The sequence below is a fragment of the Tiliqua scincoides genome, chromosome 2 (assembly GCF_035046505.1).
Source record: "Tiliqua scincoides isolate rTilSci1 chromosome 2, rTilSci1.hap2, whole genome shotgun sequence".
Classification (NCBI taxonomy): domain Eukaryota; kingdom Metazoa; phylum Chordata; class Lepidosauria; order Squamata; family Scincidae; genus Tiliqua; species Tiliqua scincoides.
Genome location: NC_089822.1, coordinates 57,363,754 through 57,388,592, shown reverse-complemented (window position 1 = coordinate 57,388,592; position 24,839 = coordinate 57,363,754). Strand labels below are relative to the sequence as shown.

At 42.6% G+C, this 24,839-nt stretch overlaps 1 protein-coding gene across 1 annotated transcript in view; it reads right to left on the bottom strand.

The window, feature by feature from the left end:
• The window catches only part of SLC27A6 (solute carrier family 27 member 6), a 30,245-nt gene extending 5,627 nt beyond the window's left edge, over positions 1-24,618 (bottom strand). Inside the window, exons 1-7 of the mRNA XM_066615805.1 lie at positions 24,138-24,618; positions 18,717-18,923; positions 15,123-15,281; positions 12,591-12,715; positions 7,891-8,085; positions 3,306-3,396; positions 519-717 (exon numbers count right to left, since the gene is read on the bottom strand). Coding sequence (XP_066471902.1) covers positions 519-717; positions 3,306-3,396; positions 7,891-8,085; positions 12,591-12,715; positions 15,123-15,281; positions 18,717-18,923; positions 24,138-24,618 — 1,457 coding nt within the window. The remainder of the gene's footprint in view (positions 1-518; positions 718-3,305; positions 3,397-7,890; positions 8,086-12,590; positions 12,716-15,122; positions 15,282-18,716; positions 18,924-24,137) is intronic.
• Between the last annotated feature and the right edge of the window lie 221 nt (positions 24,619-24,839).

Below are 24,839 nucleotides of genomic sequence, written 5' to 3'. Positions count from 1 at the left end.
AGACTGGTACCAGCCCTTAAAAGGTGCTAAAAGGAGAGAGGAAAAGGCAAGAAGGAACAGATGTGTGATGTACCAACAAACCTAATTTTTGTTGTTAGGAAAAAAAAATAAATTTGGAAACTTTAAAGCAAAATTTCATGTTATTAGCAATTAGGAATACCGAAAGCTGCCTCATGCAGAATTGGATGATTGGTCCCATCCAGCTTAGTATTGTCAGATAAGGATCTTTCACTGTCCTATCTGAAGATCCCAGGGGCTAAATTGTGGACCTTCTGCATGAAAGCAGATGTTCTGACCCCTCCAGCTTACACTGAGCATGCAACCAACACATTATCTGCTTTTTTACTTCCTTTGTAAGTAGAAGTATCCAAGGATTATTTTTGTGAACCATTCCTGAGACAATGAAAAAGTCTGAGGCTTGTCAGCAAGCAAGTGGTATCAAGACCAAAGGAACATTATATGTCTGCATGTATATATTTGTGTCAGACAAGTGATTTAAAATCTAATAGTGACTATACCTGAATGTGTCCCCTGTCCTGTCCCAAAAGTAAAGAAAGTTGTCTTGATCTTGAACCAACAGATCTCCTGTATTGAAATAAAAGTCCTGCTCCTTAAACACATTGCAAAGTAACTTCTTTTCTGTGTCTCTCTTATTCCCAGCATAGCCAAAGAATGGATTCTTTGAATTTACTTTGGATATTAGAAGGCCAGCTTCACCTATGTGTAAAATTGTAGAAAGGAACAAGAATGCAAATTAGTCCAACACAATCTGTATTTTATCATGTTTTCTGAATAAAAGAATATTAGAAAGCAGTTTCTCCCTTGATGCCTGATTCTAAAGAGAGAGCAAAAGGGGGGAAGTATATGCATGAGAGTCATTCAGTTATATCTTTCTTCATAAAATGAATTCAAAGTATTCTCAAATAACATGGTAACTATAAGATTTAAGAAAAAAACAAGAATAGATGTTGGAACTACTTGGAACATTTTTACTACCCCAAAGGGATATGTCTTGTTCAAACACACAAAGTTATTAGTGCTGCAACTTTGTGCTTTCAGGCCATCATTGCCAACACTCTGGTCCATTATATAGCCCAAATTTAGCTCTATTCAATGTACTATTTATTTTCGATGAAAACAAATACATTTAGGATGCAATTTTCACCCCAGTGTAATGTCAGTTTCCCATGAGGCCAAAAAACTGCCCTGGTTATAATTTCAGTTTTATATTGAGTTTTCTTTTTCACACTCAAAGTGACAGTGAGATATATTAATTGTTCTGCCAGACATGATTTAATCACAAGAGAGAGTTACAGCCCAATCTTAAAGGCAGCAGCACAGTTGAGTGCAACAGTGCCAAAGCGGCTACCTCTGCAGTACCATGGCAGCTGTCAGAGGTCTCCTCAGGGGAAGGGAACTTTCATCCCCTTCCCCTGGGGAAAGCCCCAAGCCTGGCAAACATGGCTTTTCACGTCTGTACTGGCTATTTTGCCAGTGCAAATTTGAGAAACTCCATGTCAGGCCAGAGGGCCTGACATGGAGTTCAGGATCCAGCGGAGCTCTGCCAGTCCCACCCCCTCCTGCCACAGTTCCTCTCCCTGCCCCAGAATGCCTCCCCTGCCCCCAAAGCCCTCACCACTGCCCAGAACTCTTACCTAGCTCTGGGTGGCGTCCAGTCAGCACTGGGTTCAGCACCAACTGGCGCTGGGCCAGCGCCAAAGCTAACTTGGCCCAGGGTGTCAAGGGCATGCTTTATGGCACATTTGCAACACCCAGTGCTGGCACTGGAGGTCAGTGCCTGCGCTGACCCAACTCAGGGCCCTTAGTCTGCATTTCTAAACCTCTTTGCAACTTTCAAAATCAGTGCAAACAGACCTTTTGAGCCAAACATTTTTCAAATCTATGTTTTCAAAGGTCAGGAACCTAGCAGCCAGCCTTGCATAAAAGTAACTTCTAAATTTCAGCTCAGTACAATAATGCCTTCATGGGCACAGAGACAGATTTAAATGACATGTAACTGCGAAACTTCATGTTATGCTAAGCTCCTCGGAGACTGGTTGGAAAGCATAAGTGTTTCCTTTTTCACAAATGAACCCATGTAAGGAGAGGGATCCTGACGTGGATCAAAACCATGGTATATGGGGATAAGGGTTAACACTTTCCTTGCTCTATTTTTCCCCAAAAATCATCATCTCTCAAACTGAATTCTACAACAGTACTAGTAGCAATTTACTTTGGAGAGCAATTTTTAGCAGGAAAATGGCTTGGAGGAATATTGGTAATTTCTTCCTGAAGGCCCTGATCTGTATTCCTTTTTCACTGTTTTTGTGGAAAAGAAGCCACTTCCAATTTTAAGCCCCTCTCCAGGCTTAACCTAACATGTTGTCTGGCCCCAAGTTCCATTCCCTTTCTTGCCATTATCAATCTCATCACTCAACATCCCGTGTGAGTAGCTGCTTCTAATGCAAACCAGTATGGGAAATGGTTCATGCGTTGCCATGCAATTTGGCCACACTCAACCATAGCACTGAAATCCCTCATTCCAGTCTATTAAAACGCTACAAATGTGAGCTAACCATGGTTGATTGGTTCCCAGGTGCTCACTCTTCGTGACTATGGGAGAAAATTATTGCAGAACAACAAGGAGGGGCATGGGAGAACATGCAATTTCTTGTTCCTCTAAAATAAAAATGCAGTATAAAGGAAACTTTCCTAAGAACACTGGAGTCAACTTTAATTTTCATCATGAAAGTTCTAGAGCAATGCTTCTCAAAAGCTCTGCTGTGGCAGACTGGCAATTTTTTCAACCTACCAGGGGCTTCTAAATTTCAAGAGCATGCACACGTGCCTTGTCTTGTCTTGTAGCTCTCACAAGGCTTGGTGTGAATCCAAGTCCTGCTGCAAGTTTTGAGAAACTTAATGGCTTTGATTTTTCAAAAAACCAGAAGCCACACAGAAGCTATGCTGCGGACTAGTAGCTGATGGTTCATGAACTGGCACAGGTCTGCAGACCACAGTTTGAAAAGCACTGTTCTAGACCAAACTTCTCAAAATCAAGTCTCTCAGTACACTGTGGTCATGACTATATTTTGGGATTCAGTAGACAGGGCTCTCAGCTATGAATCTTTTCCTTTTTACAACGTACTAGTGCTTCTGCTACTACCTATCACTACTATTGCTATAAGGACTGCCTTCAGAGTGACTGAAGATATATCCCCAAACATCTTCATTTCCACAAAGTATCAAATATACCTCTATAGGTTTGTGCTATCAAAATGGGAGACATACCCTGATAAAAGTCTTACCTTTCTTAACTCGTTCACACCATCCATGTTCATTTCTGATGGGCTCCTCTTTTTGAAAATCATACTTAATCAAGTCAAATGGGAAAAAGAGCTTAAAGCAGAAAGGAAAATGTAATATTTATACAGTGACATCTGCTGGCCGCACACAACTATGTACATTAATGAGTTATTCAAGTACTATTCAACCTAAAAAGAACTTTTGATAAATAAAAAAAACATGCAACCAATAAATATGGTTTTCTAAAAAATTAATATGGAAACTATTGTAAACCTTAGAAACCAATCAGATATAAAATACAGTATAGCAATTTCATATACAGTTCTTTAAAATTCCCATATGTTTACCAACTGATACAAAGATGTTGATACTTAACACTTTCTTAAATGTCAAGCCATAACATTCTAATTTTTAAAGCAACTGAGGCTAACGAAAGAGGAGAAACTGTGGAAGCTGAAAGATCAATTAGTTGTTTAAGAGTCTTACCCCTAACATGATTGTGTGAAACAATGTTAAAGCACATTTGCATGTACAGTATTCTTAAACACCAAAGCGTCTTATCTGAGTGTCTTTAAAATGTAAAAAGAGGCTCTAAGTATGCAATGGCTTTACTGAACCTCACCCCTAAAGAATTCCTTCAATGGTTGCTCTATTAATGGGAGGAGGGTGAGTGTGGGGGTGCCTCTCATTGCCATTATAGAAGAGTACCTAAAGAGTACCTATGAAATCACTTTCATACAGCACCATGCAAAATTGATCACATAAAATGTATAAGAATATGTGTAATATATCAATATATTGTTGGAAGAGCTAGGGCATGCAAACTAGATCTATACAATTAACAATATAGGAATATGTGGGAATATGTGTTCATTCCTACCAGTAGGGGGAGCAGTTACCTATTCAGTTCCTAGATCTGTGGTTCTCACACATTTAGCTCCAGGACCTACTTTTCAGAATGAGAATCTGTCAAGACCCACCGGAAGTGATGTCATGACCGGAAGTGACAGCAACAAGTAGGAAAATGTTTACCAATCCTAAGCTGCAATCCTACCCACACTTACCCAGGAGCAAGTCCCATTGCTATCAATTGTTAAAAGCATATACATAGTAGCCTGTTCAAAGTACAGATCTGTAACGTTTCCCCAAATGCAGTCACGTACCATGGTAGCATCAAGTCTAATATATTAAAAATTAAATATTGAAATGAATGGGGACCCACCTGAAATTGACTCACAACCCACCTGGTGGGTCCCAGCCCACAGTTTGAGAAACACTGCACTAGATTAAAGGTTTGTGGGTTGGTCTCTCATACTTTGTCTAGGTTACTCAGTATGTTTACCTGTGCTGTTTTTATCTTATGTCTCCCTGCCTGATCAGCTATGACCAGTTACTTCTCGTTTTATTTTGCAGTTTATAAAAATGCATTGTGTTAGCTCCTCTGTGAATGACTTTTTCTTCACAGCTCGGTTAATTCATTTGAAAAATAACAATGTCAAATTGTTTGTGCAACTCAAAACAGAGATGAGGAGATAGGCTCGATTCACAGCTGCATATCCACATTCAGGAGGTCCTCTTGTAAAGCACCCCTCAAGCTCTGCTTGTTCTCATGGGGATAAGCCCATATCACAGGGGTGGGGGAAGGAAATGGCAGCCTTACTCACAGAGATGCCTGGGAGAAAAGGACAGATTTACTGCAACATGGTGCTGCTCAAGAAGAATTTATCTGTAGGTGTGGCTTACAGTCTCTGAGAAAGCATTCCTAAATACGATGCCCCCTCTTTCACTGAGCATGCTGGCTGGCCTCCCACGGATTTCTCTACAATGTCCTTCACTGTATGAGAATTCTCAACTCAACAAACCTTTTTTAGGCATAGACAGTGGGAATTCTATTGCCACCCCCAATAGGGGCCTGGCCTCAGGGCCTTCTGCCATCCACCCCCTCATCCAGGAGCGGGGTTCTGGGGTGCTCTCTCTCTTTCTGGTTGCCAGGGCTTGTGGGCATGTGGGCACTCTTGGTGGCAGCACCACAGTTCTGTATCCCTATCCCTGCGACTGGGGAATAGGGGTTCTCTCTCACACCATGGTTGATGGTGACATTGCCTGGGGAACTGTGAAAGAGGCTGTCAAGTCAATGTTTCTTACTTTAGCTTTTTTGTTCCTCTTGTGTTTTTTACATTGCTGCTGGAAATGGCTAAGACTATGCTACTTTGGCATTAGCCCGAGCATAGCAGCTGCTAGCATGATGGGACCATAGTACTGCTCTGTTCATCACTATAAAAAAGAAACAAACAGAGAGCGCAATCCTAACCAAATTTCCAGCAGTGGCATAGCTATGTCAGTGGGGCATGTGCTACATCCTGTAGTTCAATCAATCAATCAGATCCTTTATTGCTTAACCATAGGTCATTACATTTGGAAAGAAAAATAAAATATATAAAATGTATATATACTTTAGTATAATAGTGCCATACAATAAAACTCAGTTATTAACAAATTGAATAAAACACGATCTTATCTTTTTAGCCACAAGGGCAAAATGTGCCACAGCAAAAGTAACATTTGATTGTAAATCCTCAAGTAGATAATAAACTAATTGTTCAGGGGAATAACCACACAGGGATTTTATTATTGGTTCCAAAAAACGGCTTCTCGGATTCCCATATAAGGGGCAAATCAGTAAATAATGTAACACATCTTCAACCTGCCCACATCCATAAACACATAGGCGCTTTGCTATAGGAATTTTTTTATATCTAGCCTCTAAATATGCTGAAGGCATTTGTTGAAATCTCAATTCAGTAAAAGCTCTTCTTAACTGTGGGTAAGTCAGAGTCTCAAAATAAATGGACATCACATGCTGACATCCTGTAGTTGGGGGGCACTCATGGAGACCTCCTCAAGATTAGGCAATGTTTGTTCCTTTACCTTGGAGTTGCATTGCCCTTATGTCAGTGCTGGAAAGTGGGTTAGGATTGTACCCTGATTTGGTAAGAAATAAAAAAAGTATTGGTACTGAGAAAAGTACAGTGGTGCCTCGCAAGACAAATACCTCGCACACCGGAAAACTCGCAAGACGAAAGCGTTTTTGCAATTTTTCTGGTGACTCGCAAGACAAATTTTTAAAATTAAAAAGTTGAAGTTTTGTGCTTGAAATTTTTGAAATCCTCTGTACAGTATGTATGCCTTTAAAGAGCACTTAATAAACACTTTGTAAACCAAATTTGACTGTTCTGACTTTTTTTGCCCATAGGAACGCATTAATTTCAATGCATTCCTATGGGAAACCGCGCTTCGCAAGACGAAATTTTCACAATACGAAACGACTTGCGGAATGAATTAATTTCGTCTTGCAAGGCACCACTGTATTTGGTAAAGATAAGAAAAGTTCACAATGAGCTGTTACAAATGAGGCTTGTTTACTATTAGCTATGCTAATAGTAATATGTGCATGGAGAGCTCTCTAGTCTCAGTGTTCAAGTTTCCTCACATAGGGCTCTTTCTGCACTCTGTATGTATCCCTACCCACAGACCGATGCTGCTATGAAGTCCTTCCACAGATGACTCACAACAAGGCTCCAACAGGCATTTCAAAAAGAAGGCGAAAAGTAGGCACATTTATAAGCAAGCTTTGAGTCTTGAAAAAAGGTATGAAAAAAGAGTTACACAACTTTTTGGAGTTACAAAATTGAGTTATACAACTCCCAAACAAACAAAGCTTTTCTATGAAATACTGCTGGTCAAAACATTTAAAGTAGATTAGTAAAGCAAACTTTTAGACCTTCATAGAAAGAATTAGGCTGAAAAATCTTACACAAAGACTCAAGTACACAAACTAGCACAAACAATAGCGTGCATAACTTGCAAGGTTCAACAAATTTACTGCATAATCAATAAGTAGTAAATAATCAATGACTAGATTAGGATGTTTAGGGCTTGATTATGTATGGGGCAGCAGTGTCCTGGTATGCGATTCAAATCCTAGTTTAGCGATTTTCAACCAGTGTGCTGCAAATGGTCTGCAGGTTTGCCACAGGAGTTTGGAGGAAGGACATTTTATAGTTGGGCCGCTGGGGGATGTGAGCCCCCCCCCCCCATGAGCAGTGTGGTGTGCCTTGCCAATGGTCAAAAAACTGGTTGTGTGCCTGGACAATTTTAGGATGATGTCAGTATGTCATGAGATGAAAAAGGTTAAAAATTGCTATCCCAGATTATCTGACTAGACTACTATATTATAAGCAAATTATTCTGCTCCTTCATAAATGAGGCTGGCTCATCAGCAGGCAGCAGATTGGGAAGGGGGTTCCCACCTCAGTCCACCCACTTATCTCCAATGCTGCTCCTCCTACTCTCTAGATCTGAAAAAAGAGGGGGACAGGGTGGAAGAGAAAATGTGGAGAACAGAAGAGTAATGTGCTACATGAGCTCTTTATCCCATCACTTTTCTCTCCTTCACTCTTCTTCTTCCCTTTTTTTTGGGTAGGAGGATCACCAGATAAAGGGTAGCACATATGGCATGCTGCCTCAGCGGCAGGGAGGTTTGGGGCTGGATGTGGTCTGTTCACACATGTCCATGTAAATGCTCACCTTATAAAAGAGATTGGTTCGGCCCACAGATCCAACTTTGCCAGTGTGATTCATGAAACAAATGTTTCCTTCAGTTGCGCCATAGAATTCACATATCTTGATGTTGCCAAATCGCTGCAAAAATTCCTTCCAGACATCAATTCTTACTCCGTTTCCAACTGCTAGACGAACATTGTGATCCTTTTCTCCCTCTTTCTGTAGGAAATTAAAGCAGGCACACACACACAATATTGAAATGAACAATGTTCCGGCTGATGGGCCGCAGTCGAATAAAGCTGTTCACAGCTCATGTTTCACTGAATATTTTGGTAGGCATTTTCAAAGAATGAAACTACAGCAAGTAGCTCTTCAAACTACCCAATACACTTGCTGTAGCTTCGTCCTTTGAAAATGCCTACCAAAGCAGTAGGCAAAACATTAGGTGTGAACAGCTTTATTCAACTGTGGCTTATCAGTCCAAACGTTGTTCATTTCAATGTCACGTCCGTCCAATACTGGCCATGAAAGCCTTAGTACACATAGAAATGCTTAAAAAGAACCCATCACTTTTTAATCTACAGCAGAGATTTTAGATTTGCTAAACATCCTTCCCCCCAAGGCTTCCTTGACAGTCCTTACTATACATCTGCAGAATGGAAACCCATTCACAACCTACTCTGTCCATTCATGTACATTCAAATCTGATGGAAAACTGCACTTTACAGGGCCATCATCTTTGAAAATGAACAGAAAAGTTCTGTTATGTTTTTCTTGTTCACACATCTCAGATTACATAGTTTTTGTTTGTTTTGCTTATTCCCCTCCAGGGAATCTACTTAAATAGACTTGATTTAAGCATTTACTTTATAAAGAATTCATTGCCTTGCTTTTCATTGCTAAACTGAAATTAAAATGTCAGCTGCAACACTATAATTACCCCTTACTGAGGTAATTGAGTTCTTTGTTATTCAAATGTAAATCCTGGTAACACCACACTAAACATAAAAACAAAGGAGACTTTTATTGTGACCCTTTGTTCAGTAATGAACAAAGAGAAAAGCTGAACAGCCTGAATGGCTCATTCACAGGCCTACAAAAATTGAAACTCTCTAGTTGCCAGTTTAACACACAGATAAACTTTGTTTCAATTTGTGCTTTTCATGAACAAAAGCCAGTTTTGTTGACAGTACATATCCCAGGCTAGGAGCCAGATTAATCTGAAGTGGCTGTACCGCTATTCTCACCATTCATAACTTACAAAATCACAGTTACTGTCACAAGTCTGATGCAAAGTAACCCAAATAATTACAAACAAACATTAAGGCAGGGGATTGGTGGCCTTGAATCAGTATCCTTTCAACCTTAGTACAAATGTTACTACAAGCTATTTGACTTTCCTCCAAAGGGGAACTTAACAGGCTTCTTCAGTATAAAAAATATATATAAACAGTAATCTGCAATCATACAAAATATCTCACAGTGGATAAGGAAGCATGTTTGACTGTGCCATATCCAGTTATAAATCAAGAAAAAGTTCTTTCATTTCAAGCTGCAATCTTAAATTTAAAGCTTACAAACAAGTTTCAAACATTCAAAGCTACATATTTACATAGTGTCTTACTTATTTTAAAATGGTAATTTTCTTGCCCTTTTTAATTTAAACATCAATTTTTTTTAAAAAACACACTTCAGGAACAGGTGCATTAGAAGCAATGATAAAGCAAGCTGACAATCATTTCAATCTCAAAATATATTGATTGGGGTTCTTGGTTTGAGAAATTTTTATCAGTTTAGCATAAAGAAATTCTTAAAGCATCCAATTTTAAAAGAGATATTTACATTCCTGTAATAGCTGTGGACAAATTCACATCTGCTTGCTCAGGCTAGACACATAAACAGCTTGAATGTTCCAACTTACTCATATTTGTCCTAGTAAAGATTTGAAACTAGGACACTATTCAGTGGTCTGAATAATTTGTGGACTGCTGACTTAACCTAATTATATCATTCTTCTGGTTCTGGCACAAATGTAGCTGCTCTAAATAGTGCCTTCTGTTGGCTTCCTAAAAGTGTCTTTCCACTAGCAAAGAAAAGCTGGACAATCTCTTCCTCCTGCTAAACTGCGAGTCAATGGAGGAGGCTGTGAAGTCTTCACAGAGCTTTTAATAAGGCAACAATACCATGCAATTGAGATTTAGTACTACATGCGACTAATGAACAATTAAGATCTGTGAACTGCAAGGCTTTGAAGAGGGTCCAAATTAGGACTGAAGAAGGATACAGCTCAGGCAGAACTGGCAAACCAAAATGAAGCTATTTTCTCAGTGTCAGAGCAGATCAATTCATTTTTCCCCCTAAAGGAATGCACAACTTCAGGCAAGTATAAATGCTAGAAATTCTAATTATGCCTCCTGTATATGCATGAACTGTGTGTTTTAAATATTTTATCTCAATTTCATAATCTTACAACTACTCAGTGGGAAAATTCTGGCATGGTTTTTTGCTTTCAACAGCTACTTGGCAGGCTGAAATCCAACACAGGAGTAACTTAACCCTTACTGCATTTTTAAAACTGTGGGTTATTGAAATCCATCCAAAGTTAAGCATGCTTAACTCCATTGGCTTTAATGGGAGAGACATGAGTACTTAATACGTAGCTAGGAAATTTCTGACTGACTAAGGATCACCGAGGATATGTAGAAATGTTTATTGTGGAAACAGGCAACCTGGAGCAGTAAATGACTGGGCAGAAATTTAACATATGTTGATTTCCCAATCATTTACAATATATATGCATCATTATTCCATTTAGTGCTTAGGAATTATAGTTGCTTCTATTACAGAAGGTGTGATTCAGTTCATTTTACTTTTAAAACCTGGACTTCAAAAAACTGAAACATCTTTGGATTAAAAGTAGAGTTGCTCATCACCAAAAAACATAGAAATTAGAAGTTTAGGCTCCTGTCTTAATCTGGCTGCTAAGCAAGCCATAAAGACATTGGCGATGGAATCCAAATTTGTCCATGAGCAATCTCTGCACCGCCCCGAGTGCAGCATATTTGCAGGTACTTGTGAGCTGGTAGCACTAGCCCTACAGCCTGCACCAGCCAGCATAGGTTAGGCCACGCTGGGCAGCATAGGGATGGAAGAGGATCGATGGAGAACATTTTGGAGTTGGGAAGGGGTGTTTTGGGGTTGAGAAGGTAGAACGGGGTGAGGACTGGGCTGGGGAAGGGGGTGAAATTGGCGGAGCAGGCCTCAGTCACCCATCCTGGCGTTAAACTGGGCATCTGGGATTTGCACCAACTAAATAGCTGGTGCAGATCCAAGAAGTCCCATAGAGACGACTGGGCTTTACTTGGGGTAAGGGGAAATAAATTCCCTTATCCTGAGGAGATCTCCAGCCGCCTCCAGAGCTGCAATGGATGCAGCATGGGCCATGTGGCCCTGCTGCACCAATGCAGCATAGGACTGGGCTGTGGGCTGTATACAATTTATAGACACACTGTAGAAGCTTCTTCCAAAAATCAAAGCAGAGTTGAATTTAAGCAGGAGCCCCTTCTTTCCATTTTGTGAGTGTGACTCTCCTTCCACTTGTGGAGGAATCTTCTACAGAGTTGTACAGTATCACACATTGCACTCACACAGAAATTAGGCTTTAGGCACCCTCACATTCCCTTTGCCTTTCAGCAATAATTTTCTTCCTCTGCAGCTGGAAGGCAACAGTGAAACTGAAAACATCATGAGGGCAATGTCAGTAATGCTTGCCCTATATTCTTTCACTTGGGTTAGAAAGAACGGCACAAGTCAGAGGTCTCCAAAGTGGAGAATGCTGCACACTGGTACAGTAATGGACCTGCCCTCATTGCGCTTCGGGGCGCAGGTCTATGACGTGCTGCCCCCCCTCCATCACGCACCCCCCAGGATAACTAACAAAGTTTACAGAGCATCACGCTACACACAGTATAACTCAAAAAGGCTTCTCGCACAGTTTTAAACAATATTTCCGGTTTCCCAACAAAACTGGAAATATTGCTTAAGATCACGTGAGTAGCCTCAGAAGGTTTTTTTGTGCTCTGCTGAGTGCCACATGGGGCTTTGCCTGCTTGTGATGGGCAGGTGGGGTGGTGTAGTGGGTGGCGGCAGCAGCGGCGAGTGCAGCGCCCTAGGTTTTCCCCCCATCCCTGCCCCGCCAGTGCATCGGTTAAGCCATCCCTGGCCCAGGAGCCTCCTGTTCGCACCACAGATCACTCCCAACCTTTGAGCTGGCCAGCTGCACATGACCAAAAATCCGGGTGCAAAGCTTGCTGGAGTGAAATACCCTAGAAGCAGCTGGTGAGCATGAAGTTTGGGAGCAATCTGTGGTGTTTGGAGGCTCCCCCATGGAGGCTCCCCCATGGAATACCGTTCATGCGGGGAAGGGATTAGTCAGGGCGCTGAATCCAGTCTGGAGACCCCTGGCACAAGTGATGATGGGCTGTGTAAGAGGCAGGAAGGAAGGAAGATGTAGATGGATAAAAGTGCTAGATGACAAACGAAGAAGAGCTTACCCCTTGTAACAAAAGATTTGTTTCCTAGCATGAGTTCTCATGAAGTTTACTTCAGAGAACAAGGGTTTGGCAAAGTATAGTTTTTTATAATATGAATATAATTTTGAATGAAACTGCAAAATTTAGGCATAATTATAGCTTTACAACAGTAAATATTTTGATTGGACTTACCACAGGTTGTTTGCAAAGGTAGCGGCACAGTTCCCCAATATACTGAATGACTGTAACATTGTATCTCTTGCAGTCACTCCAAAACTGACTAGCTGAAAATTTCTTTCTTAAAACACAAGTTGCACCTTGGAAAAAAATAAAATTATACTTGATTGGACCCAAAAGGAAACTCTGCAGTTGTCCAGAGTATCTTAGAAACACTCAAAGACAATCTTTGAGACAGAGCCCAATCACCCACAATGTCACAGTAATGACTAATCACCCTTCAAATAGAATGGCGTTCCACCTGGCATGTCCCAAGCCGCCCCACCCACCCACTACAATCTGGTAGTTAGTACAGCCAATCTGCATCCATTCAAAGTTTACTCCCACTTTAGGAAAAACTTACTCCCATTTCAGCTATGAATGAAGCTGAACTTTGACACAGATCACTAACAACTCTGACTGGAAGGTGGTGTTCTCTGTCACTGTTTGTTCTGATTGCACAGATAACATGCAGCATAGTACAAAACCTTCTTAGGTCATTAGTGTACATTCGCATGCTGCTCCCATGAGTTGAGTAAAGGTGCTGCTGGTGCTCTTTACTCACTGGCCTTTCTGTGTGCATGGAATCACCATCCTCTACCCCAGTGGTTCTCACACTTTTAGCACTAGGACCCACTTTTTAGAATGAGAATCTGTCAGGACCCACCGGAAGTGATGTCATGACTGGAAGTGACATCATCAAGCAGGAACATTTTTAACAATCCTAGGCTGCAATTCTACCCACACTCACCCAGGAGTAAGCCCCATTGACTATCATTGTTTGAAGCATATACAGAGCAGCCTGTTAAAAGTACAGGTCTGTAACATTTCCCCAAATGCAGTCACAAACCATGGTAGCGTCAAGTCTAACATATTAACAATAAAATATTGAAATGAATAGGAACCCACCTGAAATAGGCTCACAACCCACCTACTGGGTCCCGACCCACAGTGTGAAAAACACTGCTTACCCTCCTCATATGAAAGAGTTACCAAATGGGATCAAAGTAAAATTCCACCTATCCTATTTGGAGAAAGGACCAAGATCCTGCCTTCAGAATAATTGTTTCTTTGGTTAAGAAAAAGTGATCGTGAAATTTGAATTTTTCTTTTTTTACAAGCAAATTCCTGACATCTGCTCTGGCTTTTTTCCATTACTAAATTATGGGGAACAAAATATGTTTAGTTTTTATTCATGATAATCAGTGGTTACCAAAGTACCACCTAAGGGAGATAGCCTTTTGAAAGAGAACTAAGGGTAACAGTGGCAATCCAGGAGCACACCACCAGGGGTTCCGCCCCCCCACCTGGAGGTGCCACACCTACCCCGCTGCCTCTCTCCAAAGGCATTCTGAGGGCTAGAGAGGCCATGTGTGGCCTTCACAGCCCTCAGAAGGTCTTCTAAGGCCTACAGGGAAAACCAGAAATGATGTTTGAAGGCCCTCCAGAGGCTTTAGAAGGCCTTCTGAGGGCTGGGGAGGCAGCAGGCACAGGAGGCCCTCAGGATAGCATAGCTGGGGTGGAGGTAGCGCCTCCCAGCCATACTGCTGGCATAGTGCTGATAGTGTCCTGCCCCAGCCACGCTCATGGACCCCCAACCCCAGGAACGACACTGAAGTGGAAAACTCACAGTGCTGTACTCTAAATTCTGTATCATTACTCGTAATGGGAGAAGCAAAACAGGCTGTGCTCTAGAGATTCTTACAACCACCACTGCCCATTGACTATGTTATAATTTAAAAGATTATTTAATATATTCAATTTTAGCAGGTATCACAGGAAAAGTACAGAGATGGATTTGAAAACAGACTAACAGCCCAGAATACTTGTGATAGCAGAACTCCTGGGCCTCCAACCAGAAGTTTTGCTGTAGCATTGTAAAAGGCACACTGCTATCATGTGCTTTCAGGTCACTGGCACAAACAGCAAGAAGCCCCACACATGCAGCAGTAGTTCCTGGACAATGCACTGGAGCAGGTATGGTGGCAGATAGGGTGGGTTCATGGGTCATTTGGGGTGGGAAGAGGGGAGGGGGACTCATGGGGCAGAATCTCATTGGCAGCAACATAATATCCCCCTTTTCTGACCCAGACCTGCCCTCAGGAGTCTCCTCAGACTTAAGCCAGCTAAAGAGCTGGCATGGATCCGAGGAGACCCATTGATGGTCAGGTGGCCTGTGGAGGTAAATATGAATTTTATGTAGCTTTCTCAGGCTATCTGGTTGCCCCCACCACAGCAAGCAGCATGAGTTGCACCAGTGGCACTACATGCTATGGACTGGCAAGAGTTCAAGAGATAGAATTGGGCCCTTACAGCAACTAAAAAAAAATCACATACCACTGCTGCTATTATTATTATTATGGATTTGTTATTGAATTTTGTTCATTATAATTATTTCAACACATAATTTGACCCTTTAGCTAGGAGCATGTGTTCTGCACATTTTTTAAAAATACAGTTCCACAATATACACTTCCTGTCGGTATTATTAAACATTGTCTGTTTTACCTAATTCAATACAACCACCAATGCCAAGAAGAGAAGCTGCACTGTGGTACAGAGGGAGAGTTATATAAATTATATCTTCAGGAGTAGCACCAAATGCCCATAATCCAGCAGCCCCTTTCAAGACCTGCAGTTGACTGATAACTGCAGCTTTTGGTAAACCTGAAACAGGAAAACACACACACATTTAAATGTTGGTCAAAAATGTTCAGTGATCTCTAATATGAATTGTTAACTCTTCACATTCTAGGGTGAAATCTTCAGCAACATGTTTAGACAATGTAATTGTACAAATTAATATCATCTGTTTGGGACTATGATTGTGTAACATGCAAAGTACATATGTCAGTAATTCCTACTGAAGCCCACCAACTACACACTGCCAATAGATCCAGATTATGAGTGAACCAAGAAAGTAAGGCTGCAATCCTATACATACTTTCCTGGAAGTAAGCTCCACTCCACGAATTGTGCTCCACTGAGCATAATGGGATGTACTTCTGAATAGACCTGCAGAAAATTGAGCTATAAGAAAACATATCCTTTCCTTGTTGCGACAACAAGTAGTCTCTGGAGTACTTCAGCCTACACATACCAAGAAAGATTCTCCAGTTGGATCTTGTGAGATTTTTCTCATTTACTCAGATATAACTATCACCTGCCAATCTGCCCAGACACCAGTGTAGAGAATTGATATTTAGGGGTGCAATCCTAACCTGCACTGGTACAGCCAGGCTGCAGTGGCCCATGCACCAGCTGGAGGAGATAAGTTTGTGCCTGGTGGCCCTGGCTAGCCAGCACAGGCCTCCATGCTGGTCCAGCTGACTTCCAGTTTGGCACATATGTGCCTTACAGCATGTTTGCAACATCTGGAGCCAGTGCAGGGCGCCTGCGCCAGCTCAAATCCATGTTAAGATTGGGCTGCTTGCCTTCCCCCTCCCCCTGCCCCCATGCCATTTCCCCAATCAAAATATAGGCATCTGTATTTTTCCTCTACAAGGCTAAGAGCAGCTTTGGGGACAATTTAGATTGGAAAAACAGGACAGAGTAGCAGGAGTTTTGGAAGCAACTGCTATATTAAAGGAGAAGAGAAACTGTCTATGGTGATAATACTAAAATATCAAATTAACTTTGTTTTTAATCACTACATAAGGACAGGCAGTGTCTCTTAAACATAATAAAAACAAAAATAGAGACTTATCATGTATCTCACATTCTATTCAAAATTTAAGAAATAAATAAATATTGCTATGAAACTGAAATATTTTAATACAAAGCCTTGCCATACAGCTGATATATTGATCTGAACAATATGACTTATTTTCATTTCTACCACCCACCCATGTAAAGGAAGACAAGGCAATGATAGAGAAGACTAATGGCCCAATCCTATCCACACCTTCCTGGGAGTAAGCACCACTGAATCTAATGGGACTTGCTTCTGAGTAGACATGCATAGAATTGGGCTGTAAATGAATGTTAACTGGAAACAGGAAGGTAATCGGTATGGGGGAAGGGTATGGGCTGAGATAGGGTTCCCACTTACCCATGGTTTCTGGTATGGGGGGGGGGAAGGAATGTTTCTCCTGCAGATAATGGGTGGGGGACACACTTATAATTACTACATAACTTCACAAAAGAAAATAAGCACTGTATTCCAAACAAGTCACCAAGCAGAAAAGCAGATCAAAACTAATCAGAAAGCAAGCACCACCCATTCACAGCAGGACAAAAAAGCAGTTCAACCCAGTAAAACTATCAGCTTATAATTAAATTTCAGTGGCTTTTTAAAAAACCAAAACTTTCAAGTAGGTATCCCATCCAAAAGGTAACCCAGGCTAGTACTGCTTATCTTAGCTTGTTACTACAGAGATATGTTAGTAAACTCCCTGTGTTGTCTCTTATTTAAAAGACAAACAGAGCTGAAAGAATCTATTTTTGTATCTCCCTATCTAAATAGTCAATTAGCAAATAAGTTCCTTAGCCAATTAGGATCTAAAAATAGCTTATGTTTTCTCTCTGGTTTTTTTTTTTTAAAGGATGTCTTTAAATTCAAGCTGCAACACTTCCAGCCCAAAATGTAAAAGAAGAAAGGGTAGAGAGAAGGAAGTATAAGAAGTCCCTCCCAATCAACTGAACTGAAACGAAGTAAACTGAGCTGGGGAGAGAAAGCCCCCATTCCAACAGAATGACAAGTGCTCAAGAAGCCAGAAGGAAAGCCCCTCCCGACTCTTAAATGAACATTTCCTAAGCTCTGTGACACCCTGTAACTATCAAGGTATAGTACAGTTGTCAACTTTAAAAGTTGAACAGGCAAAAGTGGTGGGGAAGACCCAGCAAGTTTATTAGTAAAGACTGAAAATAGCCTGAAAGATTCTCTGTATGCTCTGTTGATATCACTTCTTCAGTACAAGCAGCCTCTCTAGAGATGCTGTCAGCTCTGGAATGGCCATTGTGAGCCTCAAGCCTGCAATCTCTTGAGCACCAATCAGGTGCTTCCAGAGATTCCAAGTATCAGTCAGGTGCTTCCAACAACCACAGGTCTCACAAGGTGGATGAGACCAGACAAGTCATCCACAGCCACAACACACTGTGGATGACCAGCAAAATTATAGTACAGGTTGAGACTAATTATTCTCATGGGTTCCATTCCAAGCACTCAGGTGGATGGCAAAAAACAAACTACAGCAAATCAATTTAAAAAACAAAGTTTCTTTGCTCCAGTTTGAAAAACAGCCTAGCTGACCTTTGTGATGTTAAGAGAGTCATTAAGAGGACAATCCAACAATCAGTCTCTCTCAAGGTGCTTAGAAATGCTTCACTCAGCTCCTCCCTCCACCAATGCAAAGTGATCACCTTTCTTTCAGGTGCTAAGGAAGAAGGGAGGGGTCGCCTGGAGAGAGGAGGATTGATGGATTGTCAGCCAGCTGCCCCCCCCTCTCATTAAAGAGGCTATTGTTAAAGGACTGTTCAGTTTTTTAAACTGATTTTAAAATGGTGCATTTTTCCCCTTCTCCAGGGAGCAGCACATTCCTTCTCATTTGCAGGGGCCATTCCTGTTGAGTCAAATCTGTGTATAAATAGGCTGGACCTGTATTTAGTTACTGCCAAAAATTCACCCAATCATCATGCAGGTTGAATACAGACCCCCAGGCCATATGTTTGACACCCTTGATCTAGGTAAGTGATTTTCATCCGATGTGCTACAAATGGTCCACAGGTGTGCCATGGGAGTTTGGCGGAAGGTAATTTATTATTAGGGCCTTTGGATATATGAGCCCAAGCTGGGAGCATGGTGTTGTTTGTCAATTATCAAAAATTAATGGTGTGCCCTGAAAATTTTAGCACCTTGTCAGTATGCCATGATGAGATGAAAAAGGTTGAAAATTACTGACCTAGGTCATACAGTCAAAAGTATTCAGCAAGCGACTATCCATATAAACAAGTTTATGCCATTCTTGCAACCCAAATACCTTTCCAGGCAGATCTCAACCCACAGTCTACACCAGGTTAATATCAGCAATAGAAGAAACTGTTAATTCTGCTTAGAAGATGACTATAAATTCTAAAGCTGTGTTACTTTGCAAAGTATTGTACCTGTTGTTCCAGAAGTAAAAATGTAGAGAACAGGATCCTTTAAGTGATGAGCAACACGGAGATTGACTGGTACAGGATCATCAGAGGCAACTTCCAGCTTGTCTAAAATAGTCTCCACACGTGGCAAAGTGGATTCTTTTGTCATCACCCAAACCTTAATATCTTCTTGGAGGCTGGGAAGAATTTCCTCCAAAATTCCAAGCATATCTTTAAAATAATAATATTGCAACATATTAAATACAATGTTGAACTCAAATGGTACTTGTTTGCAAGCATATCTCACTAGTAAAAACGTTATAATCATAGGGGCTATGGGGAAAAGGGGGACACATATAGGTCAAGGGATGGATTTTTGAACTTTTGATCCAGCATAACTGCTGAGTCCCAGCCCCACCTCCTGCTCCCCACCCGCACGCCCCTGGGGCCACCCACTGCCTGCCCTCTCCCAGCCCTGGAACGTCTGCCTCCCACCTCCTCCCCACACACCCCAGAGCCTTGCGTCGGCCCAGCTCGGCTGACACAAGCCTTGGTGCCTCCATCGGCACAGAGGCTTGTGTCAGCCTCCACCACAAGCCTGTGCGCCTCTGTGTGCCAGCCTTGCCAAATCCCGAGGAGGTGCAAACGTGCCTTACAGACTTGTGCCGGCCCAAGGGCGCTTCTGGATTTCATCCTTCATTTCTCATTATTTTTACATTATGCATTTCATCATTAGAAGAACTACCCATCAATCTTTAGTTCAAGATAGCAGTGTTCAGCTGGTAATATGTAGGCTGATGCAACTCTTAAAAAGAAGGACTGAGGTTTTAAAAGTGAAATACTAAACAACATAATAAAATAATAAGTGATTCAAGTACAGATGTCATTCATTTATACCGTTTCTGTTTGCATTTTAGACTGCAATCAAACACTGGTCTTTCAAAATTCATTTCAGTCAATCTTGTGTGGATGCAACATCTACAGAATGGCATGTTTCAAATAAAATCAGACTATAAAGTGATCAAAAATAGCATACATTCTCAAGGACTATATTTGGATCCTTGATCTTTTTTATATCTGGCCCTCAGAACACCGATAGTAGTGTATTGCCTTACAACACAGAGTCACTGAGCAAGTAAATCCTAATCACTAAATCAGTGGTCCTCAAAGTCATGGGTCATGACCCACCAGCTGGAGAACCACTGCCTCTTTTCCTTTAAGGGGCAGGGGGAAAGCAGCAAAGCAATTGTCAGGATTGCACCGCTGCAGAGGAAGGGGGGCTGCCTGGGTCTGGGAGATGCAGGGCTTCCCACAGCTTGTAGAAAGTAAAAAAGTTATTGCAACCCACTTCTGGGTTGCGATAGCTTTTTTTACTTTCTACAAGACACGGGGAGCCCTACAGAGGACTCTGGGAGGTTCCCCACACTCCCTGGACCCCTCGAGCAGGTAAGGCATGTTTTTAAAAAAGCACCTTCTTCCCCTGCAATGGCAAGATCCTGAGGAACGAGTCACTGCTATTCTCCGTGCCCCCGCAAAAACTTACCTCGAAGCTTAAACTCCAAGAGAGTTTGAGAACCAATGAACTAAGTACCATTTCGCACAGGATGGATTTCTGTTGTAGAGTAGGAAATTGTAATTCATCACATCTATGTATGTAGCTTGAAGCCATCATCAGTTGTTATTTTCTGTTACACTCATGCATGACAAAACAGATGCATATGCATTCACCACAAGTGACAATGGGATTCCTGCTATTTTTGGCATAGAATTGTACACAGGAAATTAGTTTTGTGTGAAGTGGCCTGAGAGATGATGGTCAGTGAAAAGCTTCTGAAGTACCATGATGGATGATGTTTTGTGGAACTCTTTGGTATTAACTAACACAAGACTATTTTCTTCAAATGACTAACAGAGCAATCCTATGCATGTCTACTCAAAAGAAAGTCTTATTGTATTCAATGGGGCATACTCCCAGGAAAGTGTGTACAGGATTGCAGCCTAAAAGTACTACAGGAATACCCTGACTTTCATCCATTTGCTCTTTCAACTGTTTCCACTTATAGCCACGTTTCAAATTTAATTGATGTGCTTTCCTCTTTCATTTGGGAAGACAGTGTCTTGCTAGTAGCCGCTGTGGCTGTATTCTTAGATAACGCCCCAGCATCGAACCCAAGCACTGCACACGGGTGCCCCAGCACTGCACCTGTGACTCAAGCGAGCACACAAACGTCCATCAAGGCAGAGTGCTTAGTGCAGAAAAGGAACCCTTCCCCTGCCACACACTGCCAGCCATTCCCCTGCCACAGTTCTCTCTCAGCTCTGCCACAGTGGCATAAGAAGCAGGCATGGGGAGCAGTATGCCCCAGGTCAGAAGGAAGCACCGAGAGGCCGTGCATGCACTCTGAGTCTTCTTTAAAGAAGAAGTGACTCAGCCAAGTGGGTGGGCTCAGGGTGGATAGATTAGCATACAACCAAAAGAACCCTGATCAAATGTACCTGAGTGTTTTATATTGGTCTATAATTTTCTATATTGCCTTCACCCCTTCTTTAGCATTTATCTCTGAGCATGAGTAAAGTTCAGGTTCAAGAGATGTCTGCTCAACTCTGTGTGTGCATGCATACAATATCTAACAGTATCCATTTTTAGCTCTGTGTTTTAAACATTCACTCTACCACGTTCATTATTCCTTCACACTTACATCAAGTGATTTGCAGTCCATTTTTGTGCTGACTACAAATATTTTCATGCAGCCTTTTCCTACAAGTTGACAAGCCCTCAAGTGTACAGTTGACTTGCTCAAACTTGAAACCTAGTTCAGTCATAATATACTATACTACAGAAGGCAAAACAGGTGACCATTCCGGCAAGTCGGGAGGGCATGAAGGATACAGTTTTTACTTCTTACAATTTGACACAGCTTTTAAAAGGACAAACTCAAGACTGAAAACTAACAAATAATTGGTTGCCAAAAACCTCTGTTTAGGTTACAATTCTACATAGCTTCCCTGGGAATACTCAAAGGGATTTACTTCTGAGTAGATATGCATAGGGTTAAGATGCTAATCTGTGCATTATTTCAGACAATGTGTTTTTGCATAGGCAAAGGCTTGGGTATAGGGAGAAAGTGTGTTGGGGATCCTGCAAACATTGGAGAGAACCTTCTTCAGAGTCCTTAGGAAACCAAGATATTTGTGGCCACTGGGAAGGATTAAGAGCTGCGCTCCTCAAAGGATGACTGAAAACATCAGGTATCAATTGGCATCAATCTTATGCACTCTGCCATCCATCCACCCAAGTTCTACCCAAGATAATCTTCCTACAAATGCTCCCCCACAAGCAGCATTCCCATGACTCTGGCAAACAGAGTTTAGGAAATATAAGAGCAAACATTTGCTGAAGAAGCACATAACGCAGTTCTGACAATATTTACCTGTCTGACTAGTCCAATTACATGTGCATTCACAGGCCTCTCCCCTCATAAACTTTTCTAATTGGGGGATGTGGAACTATGGTTCATCTGAAAAATGATGGGCCAGATCAGATTATGCTTACTTGGTCTAATTGGCCACATGCATTACATGGCATGCATGCTCATAGTTTATACCTGTCCTGACCCTTCCTCTTGCTTCTCCCATAAACCTCCTTAATTGTGTAAGAGGGATGACAGCTTGAACTTTGAATGTTTATGAACTTGGTTAGAATACACGCCTACAAAAAAAAAGTTTAAACCATCAAATATAATAAATAGTAAAACAAATAATTCTGAAGAATAAGTGGCAAAGCTTTTCCATGACATTGCACCACAGCAGTGGTGGTGCAGCAGTACTCAGCAGTAGTTCTCAAACTGAGGGTTGGAACCCACTGGCAGGTCGCAACCTGATTTTTGGTGGGTTCCCAAAGTGTGATTTATTTATTTATTTAGCGTATGGCATATAATACATGGACATATATCAGTTAGACTAGATCAAATGTCAATGTCCAGTTCATGCAGCCATTCAAGGACAGAGTATCTTCATAGAAAAAGTCAGACCATGGGCCAGTATACACCCTCAGTTTGCAGCCAGACACAATGTGGTACATGGTTTGGTGGGAGAACCTGCAATCACACTGAGGGGCAGATACTAGCCCCATTTGAACACTGAGTCCTGACAAACACCATGTAGGGTACGGATCCTGTTCAAAGTTTTCCAGTGCTGGTGAGGTAAGTTGAAACCTGGCACCTTAAGTGTAGGATCATCTATATATCTACCCGTTTCTGGGCAACAGACTGCCCATTTAGCTTTCCATTGCGCATTGATGTTAACATTGTAGTGTAGATGTTGTGCTTATGAGGATCATAAGTGGCTATACAAGACCCACTCCTGTCTGTTGGCTCCCCATCTTGAGCCACATAGCACCACCAGTCCTTTGGAGACAAGAGGCTTTAGTGAAAGAATATAGAAAAATCACTAACAACCCTCTTTTACCAGTGCATGCCGATCTTCCTCATCTATCAATCAGTAGGCTGAAATCCAGGAAGCCTTCTCTGGCACTTGCACAACACCTGCACTACAATTTTAACATCAATGCCCAGTGGAAACCCAAAGCGTGATGGAAAGATCAGATGGCAATTGCCTGAAGCCCAGAGGTTTTTTAAGAATCAGATACTGTAGCTACTAATTACCCTGCAAAGAGGTTAGCTCCTGTGGGTTGCAAGCATGTGTAAATATGGAGAGATAAAGTTTGAGGGTCTTTTTTCTGGTCATTATTACTTATAAGTAAATATTAATTCTTTCTAGCTCTCCTTTTCTTAAAAGTTTGGTAAACCTAGGTGGGTCCTGATGGAGTGACTTTTTAAAAAGTGAGTCCTGGTAATAAAAAGTTTGGGAACCACTGATATATTGCATATTTAAAAACGCCCAGCCCATATACAACTAGACTGCCAGGGAGGCAGCTTCTCCCCAGTAAGCTATTTTTTGTGGGGTGTTTCCCCCCACTGTAATCCACAGTATTCTGAAGCTCACCCCTGCTAACTGGTTAAGAGGCACTTTTTCAAGTGGGTGCTCCTCTTTTATTTAGCAGGGGGAGAGTAACTGGCCCACCTCCCCCCAGCACTGTCTGTTCTAGTGGCTGTCTGCTGGTATTCATTTGCATCTTTTTAGACTGTGAGCCCTTTTGGGACAGGGAGCCATTAGATATTTGATTTTCTCTGTAAACCGCTTTGTGAACTTTTTGTTGAAAAGCGGTATATAAATACTGTTGTTGTTGTTGTTTTGTGCCACCCCTGGGGGCCTTCGCAAAGTGGTAGTCAGGAAAAGTTGACCACGTGATTCTTGGGGAGGTTTAGGCTGCAGTCCCAACCTCACTTTCCTGGGAGTAAAACACAACAGGAGTAGACCTGGTTAGGAGTGTGCCCTTTAGCAGCAGCCCTGGAGGAGAGGGGATCTAGGCAGGCAGCACCGTACCTGTGCCCACCACCAGAGTGGTGGGCGCGCAGCTGCGGATGCAGTGCAGGAGGCACCTGGAGCGGAGGTTGCAGTTGAGGAAGGCCACCACGCAGCCCAGCTTGGCCAGCCCGAACCACACGTGGACGAAATCGGGCTCGTTGCTCATGAGCAGGGCGGCGGTGTCCCCCCTGCGCAGCGCGCCGTCGCGAAGGAACAGCCGCGCCAGCCGGTTGCTCCTGCGGTCCACCTCCCGGTAGGTGTGGACGCTGCCTTCGTAGACGAGGAAGGGCTTGTCCGGCTGCCTCTCGGCCAGCGCCACGAAGCGGTCCAGCACCGTGCAGAGCCTGCCCCGCAGCCGGCAGAGCTCCACCCTCAGCCCGTAGCCCGCCACCTTCAGCAGGTACTGCAGGTCCAGCCAGAAGTAGGGGAAGAAGAGCTTCTGCAGCAGGCGCAGCGAGGCCAGCCCGGCCGCCAGCCCCGCCACCCACCCGGGCACCATCGGGCCAGGAGGCGCCTCCTCAGGGAGCCGGGCGCGCGCGCAAAGCGGGCAACAGGTGAGGAGAGGGGCGCGCGTCCAGGCGCACGGCTCGCCGCGCCTCGTGCAGGACCGCCGTCCCCCTCCTGCGGCCGCCGGCGGGGAAGTGAGGAGGGGCCGTCCCGCAGCGGGGCACTTGCGGGCTTCGGCCCCTTGCGTAAGGCGACCAGCCCAGCGCCTGGCCT